We start from the raw sequence: 15,730 nt of genomic DNA, 5'->3' as shown, positions 1-15,730 counted from the left end.
CAACACTTCCTCCTCATCTCCAGCAGATGGCGCCATTTACGGTTTAATTAGGTCCAAAATGTTCCATTATTTCCATAATTTAATTAGGAATGAAATGATTAATTGATTATTGAAATATTAATTTAGCAACTGGACCAGAAACACTAAAAAAGTTTGTTTTCGACCATCATTTTTTAGTTTTAGGGGATAGCACAACCCACATTTGGACGAGTCCTCGACACGGCCGCCGCAGGTTCGATTCCCGGACCCGACCCATATTTGCCGCATGTCGTCCCCCCTCTCGTCAGCCTGCTGTCATATAAAGGACACTAGAGCCACAAAAGACCACCTGGAGGGGAAAGAAAAAAACAACAAACTACACAGGTTGACCATCACTGTCAACGGCCAGAACCACAAGGAGCCACTGCGGCCGCCTGGCCGGGCCGGACTGGACTGGACCGGACAGTGGATTCCAAGTCTCATCAGAAATGTGTATTCCAAGTTCTTCTGACCATTCTGCTCTGATCTCATTGAGCTTTACTGTATTAAGTGATGAGATGCTATTCTAACTTTTTGAGATGAAAAATCTACATTGAGTTTGTAAAATAAAGTCTATTGGGAAAACAAGGACTGATGTTATGAACAAAGTCACGGATCTGGAGATATAGAGAGGAACTGTAAACTAAATGTAGAGAAAATAGCATCAACGGTAGCTGTAAGAGTCGTATGAGTGAAATAAGTAATTACTGATGTGGCAGCAGCTCACAGCTTCACTAAGGTATGAATGGGAGCCAAACTGGATTGCAACAACCTGAGGCGACCTGGAGTGTTGAAGGCCGGATCAGACAGTTTAAATTCACCGTGTTAACCCAATGCAGCTCTCAGCACCGTTAACTTAAACCTGCTCTCTTGGGCAAAGAGGATCCAACATGGACGGCAGGAAAACCTGGTTTTATGGGTCTGCAGGCGGAGACGTTTGTCATATTAAAGTGTCTAAATTGTGACCATATTTTTGGATTTGATCATCATTTTGACTGTGAAAAAAATTCTTCATTTTATTTTTACCCGTCAGTTTTTAGATAATATTGAGATGTTCTGTTGTGTTTCATTTGTTTTCGGTTTAAAAACACGGACTGATGTGAAATGAAACTGACTGACCTCTGACTAGAGTCACTATTCCACTGATGATTCTCCTCCGCGCTCCGTGCTCCGGCTCCGCGCTCCGTGCTCCGGCTCCGCGCTCCGCGCTCCGTGCCGTCTGTTCAGATGATCCAGGATCAACAATCTTTTCTTCAGTTTGTTCTGGATGGATTTTTGCTCAACGCGCCACTTAAACCAAAGTTTTTCCTGATTTCCTGTCAGTAAAGCTGCACGCTGTCCATGTCAGAGGTCATATTTAGAAGTGATTTATTGATTGATTTATTGATTGATTGATTGATTGATTGCCTCCACTATGTATCTGAAAATATCTGCGCGGCTGCCCCAGTTACAGGTGGAAATTGTAATTGTCATAATTATGGACTGCCTCCAGATTTTGGTTTTTAAAAAAACAAAAACAATCATACAGAAAGTATTTGGTTAGGGGACTCTGAGTAATGTGATGTCAGGAAAACATGTCTGGATTAAAACCATTTTTATTAATCTGATGTTTTCAAAGGGACTGAAATCTGGGAAGTGAATCACTGAAATAAACCAAGGTTTGTATTATTGACTTTTAATGATCTTCAGATGTAAAGGCAGAAGACGTGAGTGGATAATAAAAGTTCTTATTATTCTTTATAAAATCTGTTTGGTAATTGCATATTTCTCCACTCCTTCAGCTGGTACAGAGTATAAAGAGGAGCAAAATTAATTCATATCAAAAGTATCAGATTTGGTTTCCATCGACCCGGTTGAACATTCAGAGGTAAAGAAGGCCCAAAACATGACAGGTAATAAAACTGACTTCATATTTATGAAATAAATTAGCTTTAAAGTTGCTTTCCATATAAATAATTTGTGTTCCACAGAAAAGCTTTCAGCAGAATAAATAAATCCATATTTACATGTTTAATAAAGAGCAGGCACTTCTTCAGCCACCTTCCTCCTGACTGCTGCCACGGCAACAGAGTCCTGAGTTTCACCTCAAGGTGGCGCTAATGGGGGGGGGGCTTCTTACCACCCACACACACACGCACGCACACACGCACCCACACACACACACACACACACACACACACACACACCCGGCTCTAGGTTCAGCCTCCATTTTTGGTCTTTTCAGGGATGGTTGCTATGGAGACGGTATCCATGCACTTCTCTGCAACAAGGCCATCTGGCGTCCTGCATTATCGTCTGGATATGCAGTGAGATGCAAACTGTCACCATGGCAACGCAGGAAACTAAGCAGGGCAGAGGTCAGTGTGTGCATGCTACCAGTACTCTGGACCAGTTTGAACTGGTTCCACAGCAGATCCACCAGCAGCAAACAGGGAGAGGCTCACCTGAGCCGGAGCTGGAGGAAATATTCACTCCACATTAAACGCTGCAGATTAAACTAACGGTCAAACAAGCCCAGAAATCTCTGCTACCCCCAGAGTCCAGAACCGTCTGGCAGCAGGAAGTAGAAAAGCAGAAAAATTGTTTCTGAAAGGCCAGAAACACTGACTTCATGTCTGCATCCTGAACTACAGTCAGACACGGTGGTGGCAGTATGATGGCCTGGGCTGCTTTGCTCCTTCAGGGTCTGGACATCAGCAGAACTTCTGGAGGAGAAACGTCTCCAGATGGCTAAATGGTTACGTTAGCGTTAGCATTAGTGCTGATTTGGTCTTCCCCCTCTCAGACCTGGCCACGCCCCCAGCCTCTTCTGGCTCCGCCCACTTTGGTGGGAATATTCAGGCTGGTAGATGTTCCTTCATGCTTATGGATAAATGTTGGGATTTTCTCCCATTTGGACTCAGAGGAGACCTGAAGAACCGAATGGATCAGAACCAAACCAGAACGGTCCTAAATGGTCCAGATGGAACCTGGAGATTATTCAGATCGTTCAAGTTCTACCTGAGGACGCCCTCACACCCTAAGGCATTGTGGGTAAAGAAGGACCTGACCGCCTCAGCTCCGGAGGTCCTTCTGGTCGAAGACGATGCGGGTCGACAGGTAGATGGCTACGGCGCCGAAGAGGGCGGAGCTAGCGATGTAGGCGGTGACGGATCCGGCCAGCTGGACGACGGCGCCCATGAAGAGCGTGGGGATGACCTGCGACAGGAGGAAGGTGCTGTCCAAGATGGCGAAGTCCAGCCCCACGCCGCGCCGCTCGCCGCCCGCCTCACCCTGCTGGAGGGGAAAGTGTTCAAACCCGTCCTGCCTGTTGAGAGGCGGTTTGTGGTTCTGGACCCCCCCCTCCTCCTCTGCAGGGGTCAGACAGACGGCGTCCCGCCCCGCCGCCACGCTGTTGCTGTGCGAGGTTCTGGGTTTCCCTGGAGACAAGTAGACCTGCAACGAGAGGCAGCGACAGAACGGTTAGCGCCGCCATCTGGTCAGCACTGGGGGGGCGCCAACACCTTAACCCAGGGGTCCCCAAAGTGGCCCCTGAGGGCCTCCTGCATGTTTTATTCTCTCCCTGGTTTAACTCACCTGGATCCAATGATGGATCTTTAGAAGCCTAAGAGGAACTTTGACCTGCTGAAAGGTTGTTGGTACCAGGAGAGAATAAAACCTGCAGGATGCACTCGGCCCTCAGGGACCCACTTTGGGGCCCCTGCCTTAACCTGAGCACTGGGGGCGCCAACGTACCTCCTTCTCCTTGTGGTAGTGGCAGGTCAGCGTGTACGGGACGGTCTGCAGCGTGGCGTAGGCGAAGCCGGTGAGCGCGGTCATGGCCGTCACCATGACGATGCTGCTGGACAGGCAGATGCCCAGGGCGGATAGCGTGAAGCTCACCATGCTGCCCAGGTAGACGCGGCGCGGGCCGAAGCGCCGCAGCAGGCGGCTCATCGCCAGAGAAAACATGGTGGACGTGGCGCACTGCAGGAAGAGGCCCAGGCTGCCCATGCGGATGCCTGCAACGGAGCGGACCGGGTCAGAACCGAACCTGGGTCGAAAACCAGGCGGCCTGCCAGGTTTTTGTGTTAAAAGTGTCAACAGGTCTCTAGCTATCGTTGGGGGCCCCAAAGTGGTCCTGGGGGGCCACTTTGGGGCCCCCTGGTGTGGAGGCTTAAAAAAAGTTAAAACACAAATAAAAATGAATATTTTTGCACATCAGTTAAATTCTTATTAAAGGGGCAGTATTCCATATTTTCCAAGCACACAGAATGATTTTATAGATCCAGTAAATATGTTGCCTTCAGTTGTTATTAAAATGTTGTACATATCAAACATAATTTAAATAATTTTGACTTTGTAACCCAACGGCTTCAAAGTGGGCCTGTGTCTCTTTAAGAAGCTCCTGCTTTTCCTGAAACTCCGCCTCCAGGAAGTCCTTCCAACATGGCCGTCACAACATTTTAATAGCCCCAGCACTATTATCCATATAAACCTTATTGCTTTGGGATTATTTAAAAAGTAAGGAACACAGAGGAGGGAAGGATCGTTCTGTCTGCTGAACGGACATCAGGAGACAGAGCTGGACCTGATCAGCTGATGCTAACTGAGGGATGCTATGCTACCTAACAGCTGCTGAGCCATTAACCAATCAGAGAATGAGGAGAGAGAGTCTGACCTTCATCGTACCGCTGCCGTGCCACGCTCCCCGGCGCCGCGCTGGGGACGCCGCCGTAAAGCCCCTCCCCCACAAAGTCTGTGTAGAACAGCATGAAGGACATGACGGCCATCCAGCTGCAGAGCTGCGCCGCGCACAGCTGCCTGATGACGCGCGGCACGCGGCAGTAGCTCCAGAAGATGGCGGGTATGGTGGTGCGGCAGGTGCGCAGCAGGCAGAGCAGAGGCCCCGCCCCCAGCAGCCACAGCTTGCACCTGAGCAGGGAGAAGCAGGAGCGAGGGAGTCCGCAGCGCCCCGCCTCCCTGGCGCCGCCGCCGGGCTCCGGCCGCGGGCCGGACCGGGCCGGCTCCTCAGACACCTTCATGGTGACGATGACGCTGGTGACGAAGATGAGGATGAGGAGGGAGAAGAGGCACTCGGCCTGGCCGCCCAGGTAGACGGCCAGCGGGCTGCGGCTCCAGTCCACGGCGGGCAGCAGGTAGCCCACGCAGCCGCCCACGCTGACCATGAAGGAGAACATGGCGAAGGCCCGGCCGCAGTCTTCCTCGTCCCGGTACAGGTCCGACAGCAGCGCCTCCAGCGGCGTGAAGCACACCTGGCCGCAGAAGTCCAGCAGGCCCACGCCCAGGATGAGGAAGCCCACCTGGACAAAGGCAGCAGCAGTTAGAGGAGTTTCCCAGCAGGCTCCAGGGCCGACGGGGTCCCGCCCACCTGCAGGGTCCGCTCCGCCCGGGGCAGACGGGCCGCCAGCAGGTCGGCGTTGGGGATGATGAAGAGCGCCAGCAGGACGCCCAGTGACAGCAGCCAGATGAAGGGCCGGCGGCGGCCGTAGCTGCTGCTGCACTGGTCACTGGCCGAACCGATCAGAGGGATGAAGAGCAGCCCCAGAACCGGGCCGATACCTGCAGACACACCGGGAAAACCACAAGCATCACAGCCCCCTGCTAAAATCATCATGTTTCTGAGCAGAACTTTTCCCAAAATGGTCCAGTGTTGGTTAATAAGAGTGTTCAATCAAAATGTTCATAAGTAGCTGCTGCAGCCCGACCTGCAGGGAAGAATGAAGGTGATGCATTTTGACAACCTGTCCACACAAAGAGACAGCAGATCTCATAACCGAACAGTATTACAAGTGAGGAAACTCAAAGTGAAACTGATGGCTTGACCTACTTTCTGAATTATGTAGCTGATTATTATCTGAGCACTTGGGGGCGCTGAGCAACAGCTGGTGAGCCTTTGACAGGGCAGATGTAAGGAAAGGCGTCCTGATGGAGCAGACAGCTGAATTTCACAGTAAACCTTCATTATTCAGGACCAGAGAACATCAAAATGACCCGTATCATTCAAAAACATAATGGTTGACATATTCCATAATGTCCCTGCCTTTTCTCAGACTCCATCTGCTCAACATGAGCTCTTCAGAACACCAGCATGCAGGAACCAGCTCACTGAGATGTTCTGATTCAGGCCAGCTGCTGCTACAGAAGGACACCAGCTGCTTCCTCTCCATGTGTTCCTGAATCTGGTTGGTTAGAAACCACCATACAAGAGTTGAAATCCGCAATCAGCCAGTAAGCCTGTTTTGGGATCGCCTGCTATCCCTCCATCCTCCACTAGGGGGACAGGAAAGAAAAGAACAGTAAATCACAGGTTATCCAGTCTCCTACTGCTCAGTATTAGGACTGTAATTTTAAATAAAAAATCAAATGAATTTATTCCGAAAACTACAGAAATTTTTAGATTAATCTCAGAAATGTTCTAGAAAGAACCCTGGAGATTTGGGTTGAGGTTGGAGATGTGAGGGCAGTGATGGACAGACTGAGCTGGTTCTCCATGTTCACATTACTGGACAGCAACAGGATGATGACCGTTTCAGGGTTTCCCCCAGTGCAATATAAGGCTGCCATGCTTTACCCCCTTATTCATGTTTTTAGTAAAATAATAATAACAATAATTCAAAAAAATATATATGTATACATAACACAATTTGTTTTTCTTTTTTTTAAAATCCGTATTGCAAGCATCTCTGTTGCTCTGAGTGTTTCACTGGCAGAGTGGATTTATTCCTAAAAGATAAGTTTATAGTTGACCAATCACAGCGCTGGCGCCTTTCACTCTAACTGGACTCAGGCTGACCTGTATGGATATTTACATCAACCCTCAGTGAGGAATCATGTTTCTTTCCAGAGTTTTTGATCAAGGTCAGAGTTTAATTTAACCGCGCCGCGTTAGCTCTGGTTGAGCAGCTCTATGTGAACATCTCAACTCGCTGCCCAGCGTTACACGAAGCACCAAACCACACCAAATGTCAGACAGAGTTAATCAGCGCAGAGATCAGAGAAACTCGTCCTTTAAAACTCCAACAACCAAAACAGTTTCTGTGACTCTTATTAAAACTCAACAGACAGAAATGTTAGAGCTGCTGAAGCCACATCATTGAATTAAATCTCAGTTTGTTGCTCATCTCTGCATCAGAGCAGCAGATTGAACTGATCCTGCAGGGCCGGTCCAAGGCTGCATGAGGCCTGGGGCAGAATCTGACTTAGGGGCCCCTCTTGCTGCTAAAACATCAGCAGCTCTAACAGCTTCTGGGTTGATTTAATCTGGGAGGAGGGAGGAGATTAACTGGCCAACCTGAAAACAATCAGTTAGAATTACAGTTTATTCATTTGTATTTGTGAACAGATTAAACTCACAGACTAAACTCACAGCATCAGATTGTTGCTATGGTAACAACAATCTAATTGTAAACATTGTTCTTTCAACTTTTATAAAGTAAACTTGCCAGCTCCATAAGATCTTACATTTAAATGTTAAACCATTTAAAATCTTTTAATTTATGTTGAAACTATTAAATCAAATTCAGCAGCTTTGATCATGTCAATAAATAAACATTTATTTTTCTGCTGTTTGTGTAAAAAGTCTCATCCTGTAAAAACCGAACAGCTGTCAGGGGCCACACAAAATTATTCCAAAGCCCACAAATGGCCCTTGAGCCACACTTTGGACACCACCTACATAAACTCTGTGATGCTGATGGTTTCAATTGAAGTTTGTGTCCCAGAGTGAGAAAGTAAACAACAAAAATAGGCGATGAAGAGTCTGTTAGACCTCACTGTGGTCCTGGAGCCTCTCACCAAAATAAACAACTTGTTCAGTGGACAAAACAGAACAACTTCAACCACCAATAAATGTCCCGAGTTTCAAGTTTCCTCGTACAAAAAGAGAGCATCTGAACACAGCGGCTGCTTAATTTAATCGCTTTCACATCCAAGTATTGGCTGATCGGCAATCGGAGCGGATCGATCGGAGCGGATCGATCGGAGCGGATCGATCGGAGCGGATCGATCGGAGCGGATCGATCGGAGCGGATCGATCGGAGCGGCTCTGATGGACCTTCTGCATCTTCCTGCTACTCGGAACACAGCAGACAAGTCCTGAGTGAAGCCCCGCCCACCGCCCTAATATGGGCATAGACCTCAGACTGCGTTACCATGACAGCGATCAGCAGCTAACAGATTCAGCATCAAGACCGAGACGCTCAGATTTACTTTATTATCACCTTCATGTTGCTGAAGCAACAGCTGCTGAATAAAAACAGCAGAATCAGGTTTTCTGTCTCTTCTCTAGACAAACAAATAAGGATTAAAAAGAAATATTTAAAATTTAATCTCTGTCCTTTTTGACCAATCAGAGCCCAACAAACAGACTGGTTCATCAGGAAAACTCAGACATTAAATGGGAACATAAAACTTCTGTTTGTAAACAGTTTGTTATTATGATGTTGATCTCTAAAGTAGAAATGCTCCTAATGGTGCTAAATGATATCATTTCTGCTCATCAACAACTTATTATTAATAAATTCAGAGACTTTGGTTTTAGATTCCTCATTTTTACATAAAGGTGTTGTCAGTTTAGTCAAAATGTTTAAGCAGATTTATTCATGCTGATAAATCTTGTTGGTGTTTTTATTGCAGCTGTGTAACGGAGAGGTCAGAGGTCAATCTGAGAGTCTCACCCAGCACCATGGTCATGTAGCGCTCCTCCACCCCGGCCTCCAGCAGCAGCGGGGGGACGTAGGTGATCCCAGCCGCCACGCAGATCTCCAGGCCGCAGGTCAGCGAGTTCAGCAGCAGGAGGCGCCCCTGGGACCGCCATCCAGACATCGCCTTACCGCCCCCTACTGGGGACCGGGCGAAGGGAGGCACTAAGAGGGGTGAGATCTGGGGGAGTGGGAGGGACAGCAGCAAAGACAGGAAGTTGTCCCAGACCTTCTGGAGGACTCATCTTCTTCTCTGCATCGTGGATCTGAGGAGCAGAAGAAAGAAATCAGAGAGGCTCAGATATCAGGATGAGATCTCTGGTTCTGGACGGCTGGACCAGAACCTGTCAGTCAGATTGCTTGTTTTATTTCGCCTGATAGAATATTCGATATCTTCACTGCACAGCATTGTGGGAGATGTAGGCAGAAGAAAAGCTTTAGCCACTGAACGTCTCTCAGCGAGCTAAACTAGCTGGGCAGCATCAACTAACTCACTCTCTCTGGTTGCCTAGCAACCCACTCATTCTCTGGTTGCCTAACAACAACACATTCAGTAATTTGCGCAGCAGGAGTTTAATGTTTTGTCACCGCGCCACAAAACTGTAAAAATAAAAAATGACGGTGTGGAGAGAAAACTGGATAAAACAGAAAAGGTCACGGCTTTAGTTCAACAAAACTTCAGATAGAAGAAAAACAACTATCGTATTTTTTGAACTATAAGCTGCTACTTTTCCCCCACGTTTGAACCATGCAGCTTGTAGCCCGGAGCGGCTCGTACCGGTACGCTTCCAGTTTGTTTAAACAACTTTATCCATGCAGATTACAGTAAGGAAAACACAGTGGTCAATAATTATCAATATTGACTGATAAGAAACCATTATATCTTGACAGTTAACCATCTGTTCTGGTTCTGAGAACATCCCACATGTCAGCACAGTACCGGGTCACAGCAGCTCCAACAGCCTCCTTTAATAACTAGTATGGATTTTATTTATAATCCAGAAATATCAAACAGGGACCTCAAATATTCATCTCAGGGTCTGTAACTAATTAATCACATTTCAATTGACAGAATCAGCAACATTTATAATTCAAAAACCTTTATGCTGCTAAATTATTGAATAAACATCAGTCTAAACTCAGCAACAAAACTGTTTATAATTTTGTTAGGTTGCAATCTGTTAAGTATTTTTCTATCCATTCATCAAGCTTCCTTAGAAATCTGGACTGTGGACGCCAACATTAGCATCAGCTGCTACGTGTTTAGCATTTAGATGCTGTTTTATGCTAGTATAGCTTTGGATAGAACAAGTCCTTTTAGCAGTCTTATCCACAATCAGTTCAGGAGCAGAAATGAACCGAGGAGCCGCTCCATGATTTATGGGCCGACCACCGGGTTTCTCAAACCGTGGCCCCCGGTGGTTCCCAGTGGCCCCCGGTGGTTCCCAGTGTTCCCCGGTAGTTCCCAGTGGCCCCCGGTAGTTCCCAGTGGCCCCCGGTGGTTCCCAGTGGCCCCCGGTGGTTCCCAGTGGCCCCCAGTGGTCCTCAGCCTGAGAAACACTGGCGTAGCAGAAATATGCGAATACAAAGGTTCCAGCTTGAACTCTGCTGAACCCCGATGGACTCAGTCATGTGGCTGAACTTTGACCTTCACTGGACTCTCTGTATCTTCATCATTCACTGAAGAGCAGGTTGCTTCAAGGCCAGCAGACCTTGGAGTGTCTCCTGCCTCTTACCCCACACCGTTACCCCCTGCCCTCCTCCCAACATGTGGTTTCCTCCATCTTGGTTTTTCAAACTGCCTGATGCTTTTTCCATTTCTTTCATAAAAATGTGTAGATGTAGTTTAATACAGAAACCTGCAGTTTTGGTTCTGACCCTCTGTTCAACTATTTTTATGACATTGCATTTTTTTGGGCTCCGTGACCTTTGACCTTACAGTTTTGGCCCATGTGACAAAAGCATTAGGACAGCTGTGTGTCCAACGGCGTCCTGATAGGCTGCAATGTTTTGCATATCTGCAGCTTTCTGTTGCCTATTGTTACCATGAGCGCAGCGCTGTGGACCGGCCAACCGCTCCAGCTCTCTGGTAGCCATGGTTACGCCCCCATCAGGCCCAGCGTGTCCATAAGAAGCTGCATGCAGAGAGCCAGTGGAGGCTGAAGGTCAGGAACCAGGGAGGAGGAGCCACCAGGAGGTGCTGCAGTAAACCGACCTCCCTGACCACCAGGACCCCCAGGAACATGCTAACGTCCTGCAGACAGCGCCCCCTGTCTGCAGGCAGCGCCCCCTGTCTGCAGGCAGCGCCCCCTGTCTGCAGGCAGCGCCCCCTGTCTGCAGGCAGCGCCCCCTGTCTGCAGGCAGCGCCCCCTGTCTGCAGACAGCGCCCCCTGTTGGCAGGCAGGTTGTACTGGTGTCCAGCTCCATCAATGAGTTTAAAATATTTCCTTCAACCAAGACTGATCTGAATTAATCGCTTTCATTTCTATGGTTTCCGTTTGATTTGCTCCTTTCTGATAATGTTCTGGTACCGTCTCCATAGCAACATCAGGACATCTTGCACTGTTACAAAATGGAGGCCGACAGACAGTGAATGTGTTTTATTTTTTTTGCCGATTCTGAGTTGCAGTAAATCTGGATTCTTGTGATTTTTTTCTAGTTAAACATGGAGATTCTGTTTGTCCATCAGGTCCAGACCCAAGTTCGGATCCAGGACCAACAGCATCCATCGGCGTTCCTGATGTTCTCCCTTCCTTCATCGGGATTGAAGCGCGGTCCGCTCTGCCTCTGAAGGAACTATAAAACACTTCATCTGAGTAGTGTGTCATCCAAGTCTCCATATTTGTTTTTACTTCATTTTATGGGACTCAAGAAATAGTTTATGGTAGAAATTAAGGAAAATTAGACATTTCTCTAAATAAATGTCAATGTGTAACAACATGATCTTCTTTATTTAATGGAGGCAATAAAGTCCAAAACTTGGAAGTAAAATCTCTCAAGTTAAGGAGACAAACCAGCAGCTGAGTTTAATAGATACTAATGAGGATTTTATTCTTTGTGTCCAACATGGAGTCCAAACCCGTCCTTAAACGACAGGGCACTAAGGCTGGGCCCCGGGGGCCACGGCCCCTCACGTCTGGGGAGAACTAAATGAATATCCATCATCAGCAGAATAACAGAAACATGTAATCTGGAGGAATCCGTCTTTCCTGGTTTTAATCAAATGGCCCAAAGATTCAGTTTTCACTGGAACATTCAGAACCTCATAAAATCTGTTTCATTGTTTCCCAAATTCCACTTTTTCCATCTTATCCATATTAATTAAGCCAGAAATGTTTAATTACGACATGAATCAGGAGCCAAACGTTCACATTTCCTATTAACGGCGCTGTGGATCAGCAGAACGCCGAGCTGGTTTACTGGGGGTTCAAAAGGATTTCCCCTGAATTGTTTTAAACATTGTGTGCAAAGCTGGAATATCATTTTTCACATTTTATGAAAGAAAATCTAACTTTTAAAATGTTAAGAGTTCAACTCATCACTAAATATTTGTTACATTAAAATCCCTGCAAACAGTAACGGCTTGTGCTTCTCTTTTCATTTTCTGACCCAGACGTCGCCATCATCTAGCGACATGTTGCTGTTTTTGTGTTTCGCTGTCAGGTTGCTGCAGCGCTGCGACTGCATCACTTTAACCCAGAACCCAAAGATGAGCCACGTTTGTTTCTCTTTCCAGAATCACATCTGATGGTTCTGCACACAGAGCAGCAAACCTCCAATAAACAGATTTATTTAAACCATTCGGAGAAACACCAGGACCCGCTACTGCTAGCTAGCTCCACGTTTCTGATGGGACTCGTCTCCATTAGAGGTCGTCATGGATACCGGCACCAGTAGAGTAATAATAAAGGGGCAATAATAGAATAATAATGGGGCAATAATAGAGTAATAATCGGGGAATATGCAGGATTCTCTCCTCATGAAGCAGGCGTTGCTTCTGATTGGCTGCTGAAGGCATGGGGGTGTTGGGGATCAATTTCTCCTCAGTTTTCAGCAGAGACCTGAAACTCTGCTAAATTTGTTACAGATAGAAATGTGGCAACATAAAATAAAAGTACTGAGAATATGCTATATTTTGCTGTTCTAGTTAATAAGGCTGATATCCAGGGATTATTGTTAAAGTGTAAGTCTGACAAAAACTCACCTGAAGATCAATTAATTCTTGAAATTCGATCTTATAATGTGTCGGCTCATGTTTTCATCATTTACATCCTAAAAAGCTGCTGGTATGATGTACAAGCACATCTTAATATTAATAACAAATCATTTATAATGTTTTACCTGAAAAAGAATTGAAAACAAACTTTCTGGCTGACTTTCTTAATGAAATAACTTTAAAATACATTTATTCTTCACGTCCTGGGTCTCCCGCCTGCTGCCTCGCTACCTCTCACCACAACAACTCGGGAAATAGCTTGTCAGTAAAATTAATCAGTGACTTTCATTCATCAACTTCCTCTGGACGTTTGAGCTTAATATCTATTTAACATACCAAATGTCTCCTTTGCTCAATAAAGGTATTATTGTGAGTTTATTAACTGATATTCATTCTAATTACCAATCAAAGATCGTTTGCTGAAGAGTTCACGGTCTTTAGAGATGGCTCACGCGGTCTCCTTCAGACCTGCTCTCAGTATCAATTAAAAGTTTCACACTTGCTTTTTTGGTGAAATAATCTAACAATCAAATGTTCTGCCGGTCCGGTTCAGTACCAGCAGGATGGTGGGTCTGTTCATCGAAACAGCAGTACTTTCAGTAGAGGAGTTTGTAACTTTCCACGGGGGTCTCCTCACCACGACCCCCAGACCTCCATGTGTCAAACAGCGGGCTACGGCGACCCGCCACACAGACAGGAACCCTTCCCCGGGTCCGGTTCGGATCACTTTCTGCCATCATGGCACTCAGAGGCGTCAGCGAGCCCGGAGCCCGGAGCCCGGTATTCGGCGCCGCCGAGCGGACAAACTTCCAGAAAGCACCACGCCGCGGCGGCTGGAAGCGGGCTAACCCCTAACCGCTCACCTTTTAGCCGCAGGCTCCACCGCTATCCCACACGTCTACTGCGGGTCTGAGCCGAACCGGGTTTAAAGGAGAAGAAGGACGGCGCTGAGCGACCATATCTGGGTTAAATGATGAATCCGTAGCCTGCGGTTTGAAGGCGGCGGATGGTTGGAAAAAGACTCAATGAGCAAGTTTCAACACTAACGGTTAAGTTAGAAAGTACCGAACAACGAGCAGCCCGGGGTTTAAATGAGACCGGTACCTTCACAGAGGGGATTCGGAACCGTGGTGATGGACTTTCCTGAGCCGAACCTTCTCCGTGGATTCTGCGGGGCTGCTAGAAATCCACGCCGCGACTCGCTTTCTCCAGACGGCTGTTGCTCAACTTCCAGCGAGCCAACTACCCAGCTGTGACAACAGCCATCAAGTTGCTGTTGCTGCTGAAACGACATCCGGCGGGGCTTTTCAAAATAAGGTCACAAAAATTGAACAACGCTGTTTTCTTTTCACTGATTAATAAACAAACTGTTAAGCAGATGCGTCCGTGATTTTCCATATGTGTAAGAAACCCTAATTTTCACTTGAAACAAGAGGCACTGCAGTAAATGTTAAATGATCTTACAGCTGCCGTTAACAAGCTTTTCTTTTGTAAGCATAAAAAATGTGGCCCCCAACCGGAAGTGGTAACAAAAAGTTGATAGAAAATTACAGAACTGCATGCAAACAAGTAAATACCACCAGGACCTGGTTTACTCGTGCTGTAACATAATCCAGAACCAGACAGATGTTGCTATTTTTAGAAATCAAATAATTAAAAAAGGAGCCCAATATGTTATGAAAAGATTTTAATTTATAATTCTAACTTTGAAAGTTAAAATTATGGTTTTCTGTCTGTTAAATTTGCCTTTGCAAGTAAAGATTTTAAGCTCAAAATTAAGACTTCATTCTAATCTTGACTTTAAAACTAATTAATTTTACATCCAAAGTTGAAAAGTGAAATTAAAATATGGTGTCTCCTTCTACTCTCATAACTCTAAATAAAACTCAGTGTTGTTACCAAAGCAGAAAACTAGCACTGCGTATCACCCAAACATACCACTGAGACAGAGGTGGCAGCATCATGCTGTGGGAAGCAGGTCAGAGGTGGTGGGGAGACGGATGGAGCTAATCAGGACGATCCTCGAGGAAAACCAGCAGAGGAACTGAGACAGGGGTCAAAGTTCACATTCAACAACCAGCCGTTTAGATCAGAGCTGCTCCAGGCATTAGAATGGCCTAGTCAAAGGCCATATCTGAATCCAACTGAGAATCTTTGGAAAGACTTGAAAGCTGATGTTCCCAGATGTTTTCCATCCATCTGGCAGAGAAGATGTTCAGAGCTGCAGCCAGAGGAGGCGCTACTGAGTTCTCACACTCTAGTAGTTTCCTTTTTATTTTTTCTCTTTTCTCATATTTTACCTTTAATAATTAGTAATTACTGTCACTTTTTTAAAATCATACTTTGACTTATTTTCCTCCAAATATTCCCTCTTTGCATTTACAGATTTCTTTGTTCTTTTCCCTCTGAATCTTTTTAAGAGCTGAAATAAAAACCGGGAGGAGATTCAGGGTCAGCTGCTCTCCCAGCGGTCAACGCTGGCCGACTCTGCAGGTTTTCCTTCCCACTTGTGGTCACAAAAGCTGACTCTGGATCGCCTCCCAACTTTTTCATTTTAGCTCTTAAAAAGAGTCAGAAGAAAGAAAAGAGAACATGAGAAAATTTGTCTGTAAATGAATGCAAAGAAGAAATAGGAGGAAAATAAGTTAATGTGTGATTTAAAGAAGTGAGAGTAAACTAAACACAAACAAAATACAGAAAAATGGAAAAAATAATGTACTGTTAAGTAAAAATTGTTTATTATGTCTCTTAATAAATTTATTTAATTCTTTTACTTATTTAACCACATTAGTTT

General features: G+C 46.1%; 1 protein-coding gene across 2 annotated transcripts; it reads right to left on the bottom strand.

The window, feature by feature from the left end:
• Positions 1–1,676: 1,676 nt before the first annotated feature.
• slc45a3 (solute carrier family 45 member 3) lies at positions 1,677–14,241 on the bottom strand. 2 transcript variants are annotated; one of them, XM_044123852.1, is made up of 7 exons: positions 8,697–8,783; positions 6,062–6,291; positions 5,849–5,959; positions 5,390–5,580; positions 4,679–5,321; positions 3,754–4,019; positions 1,677–3,453 (listed from the first exon to the last, which is right to left on the bottom strand). In XM_044123852.1, exons 2-7 carry the CDS (start codon positions 6,186–6,188, stop codon positions 3,073–3,075), a joined length of 1,719 nt encoding a protein of 572 aa, XP_043979787.1. In that variant the 5' UTR covers positions 6,189–6,291; positions 8,697–8,783; the 3' UTR covers positions 1,677–3,072. The 2 variants fall into 2 exon arrangements, with proteins under 2 accessions (XP_043979787.1, XP_043979788.1); XM_044123853.1 differs by lacking the exons at positions 5,849–5,959; positions 6,062–6,291 and adding an exon at positions 14,041–14,241 and having other exon boundaries at positions 8,697–8,986.
• Between the last annotated feature and the right edge of the window lie 1,489 nt (positions 14,242–15,730).

The sequence above is a fragment of the Gambusia affinis genome, linkage group LG08 (genome assembly GCF_019740435.1).
Source record: "Gambusia affinis linkage group LG08, SWU_Gaff_1.0, whole genome shotgun sequence".
Taxonomy (NCBI): domain Eukaryota; kingdom Metazoa; phylum Chordata; class Actinopteri; order Cyprinodontiformes; family Poeciliidae; genus Gambusia; species Gambusia affinis.
The sequence above is the reverse complement of the archived record's forward strand: the minus strand, read 5'-3'. Positions and strand labels throughout refer to the sequence as shown.

Excerpts from the sequence above, each read along its gene's own strand:
- slc45a3 (XM_044123852.1), bottom strand. The coding sequence starts at position 6,188 with ATGGAGAGGAAGCAGCTGGTGTCCTTCTGTAGCAGCAGCTGGCCTGAA. Across the intron at positions 5,960-6,061 it reads CAGATGGAGTCTGAGAAAAG|CTGTCTGCTCCATCAGGACG; the intron begins GCAGGGACATTA and ends TGTGAAATTCAG. Across the intron at positions 5,322-5,389 it reads GGGCGGAGCGGACCCTGCAG|GTGGGCTTCCTCATCCTGGG; the intron begins GTGGGCGGGACC and ends GCCTTTGTCCAG.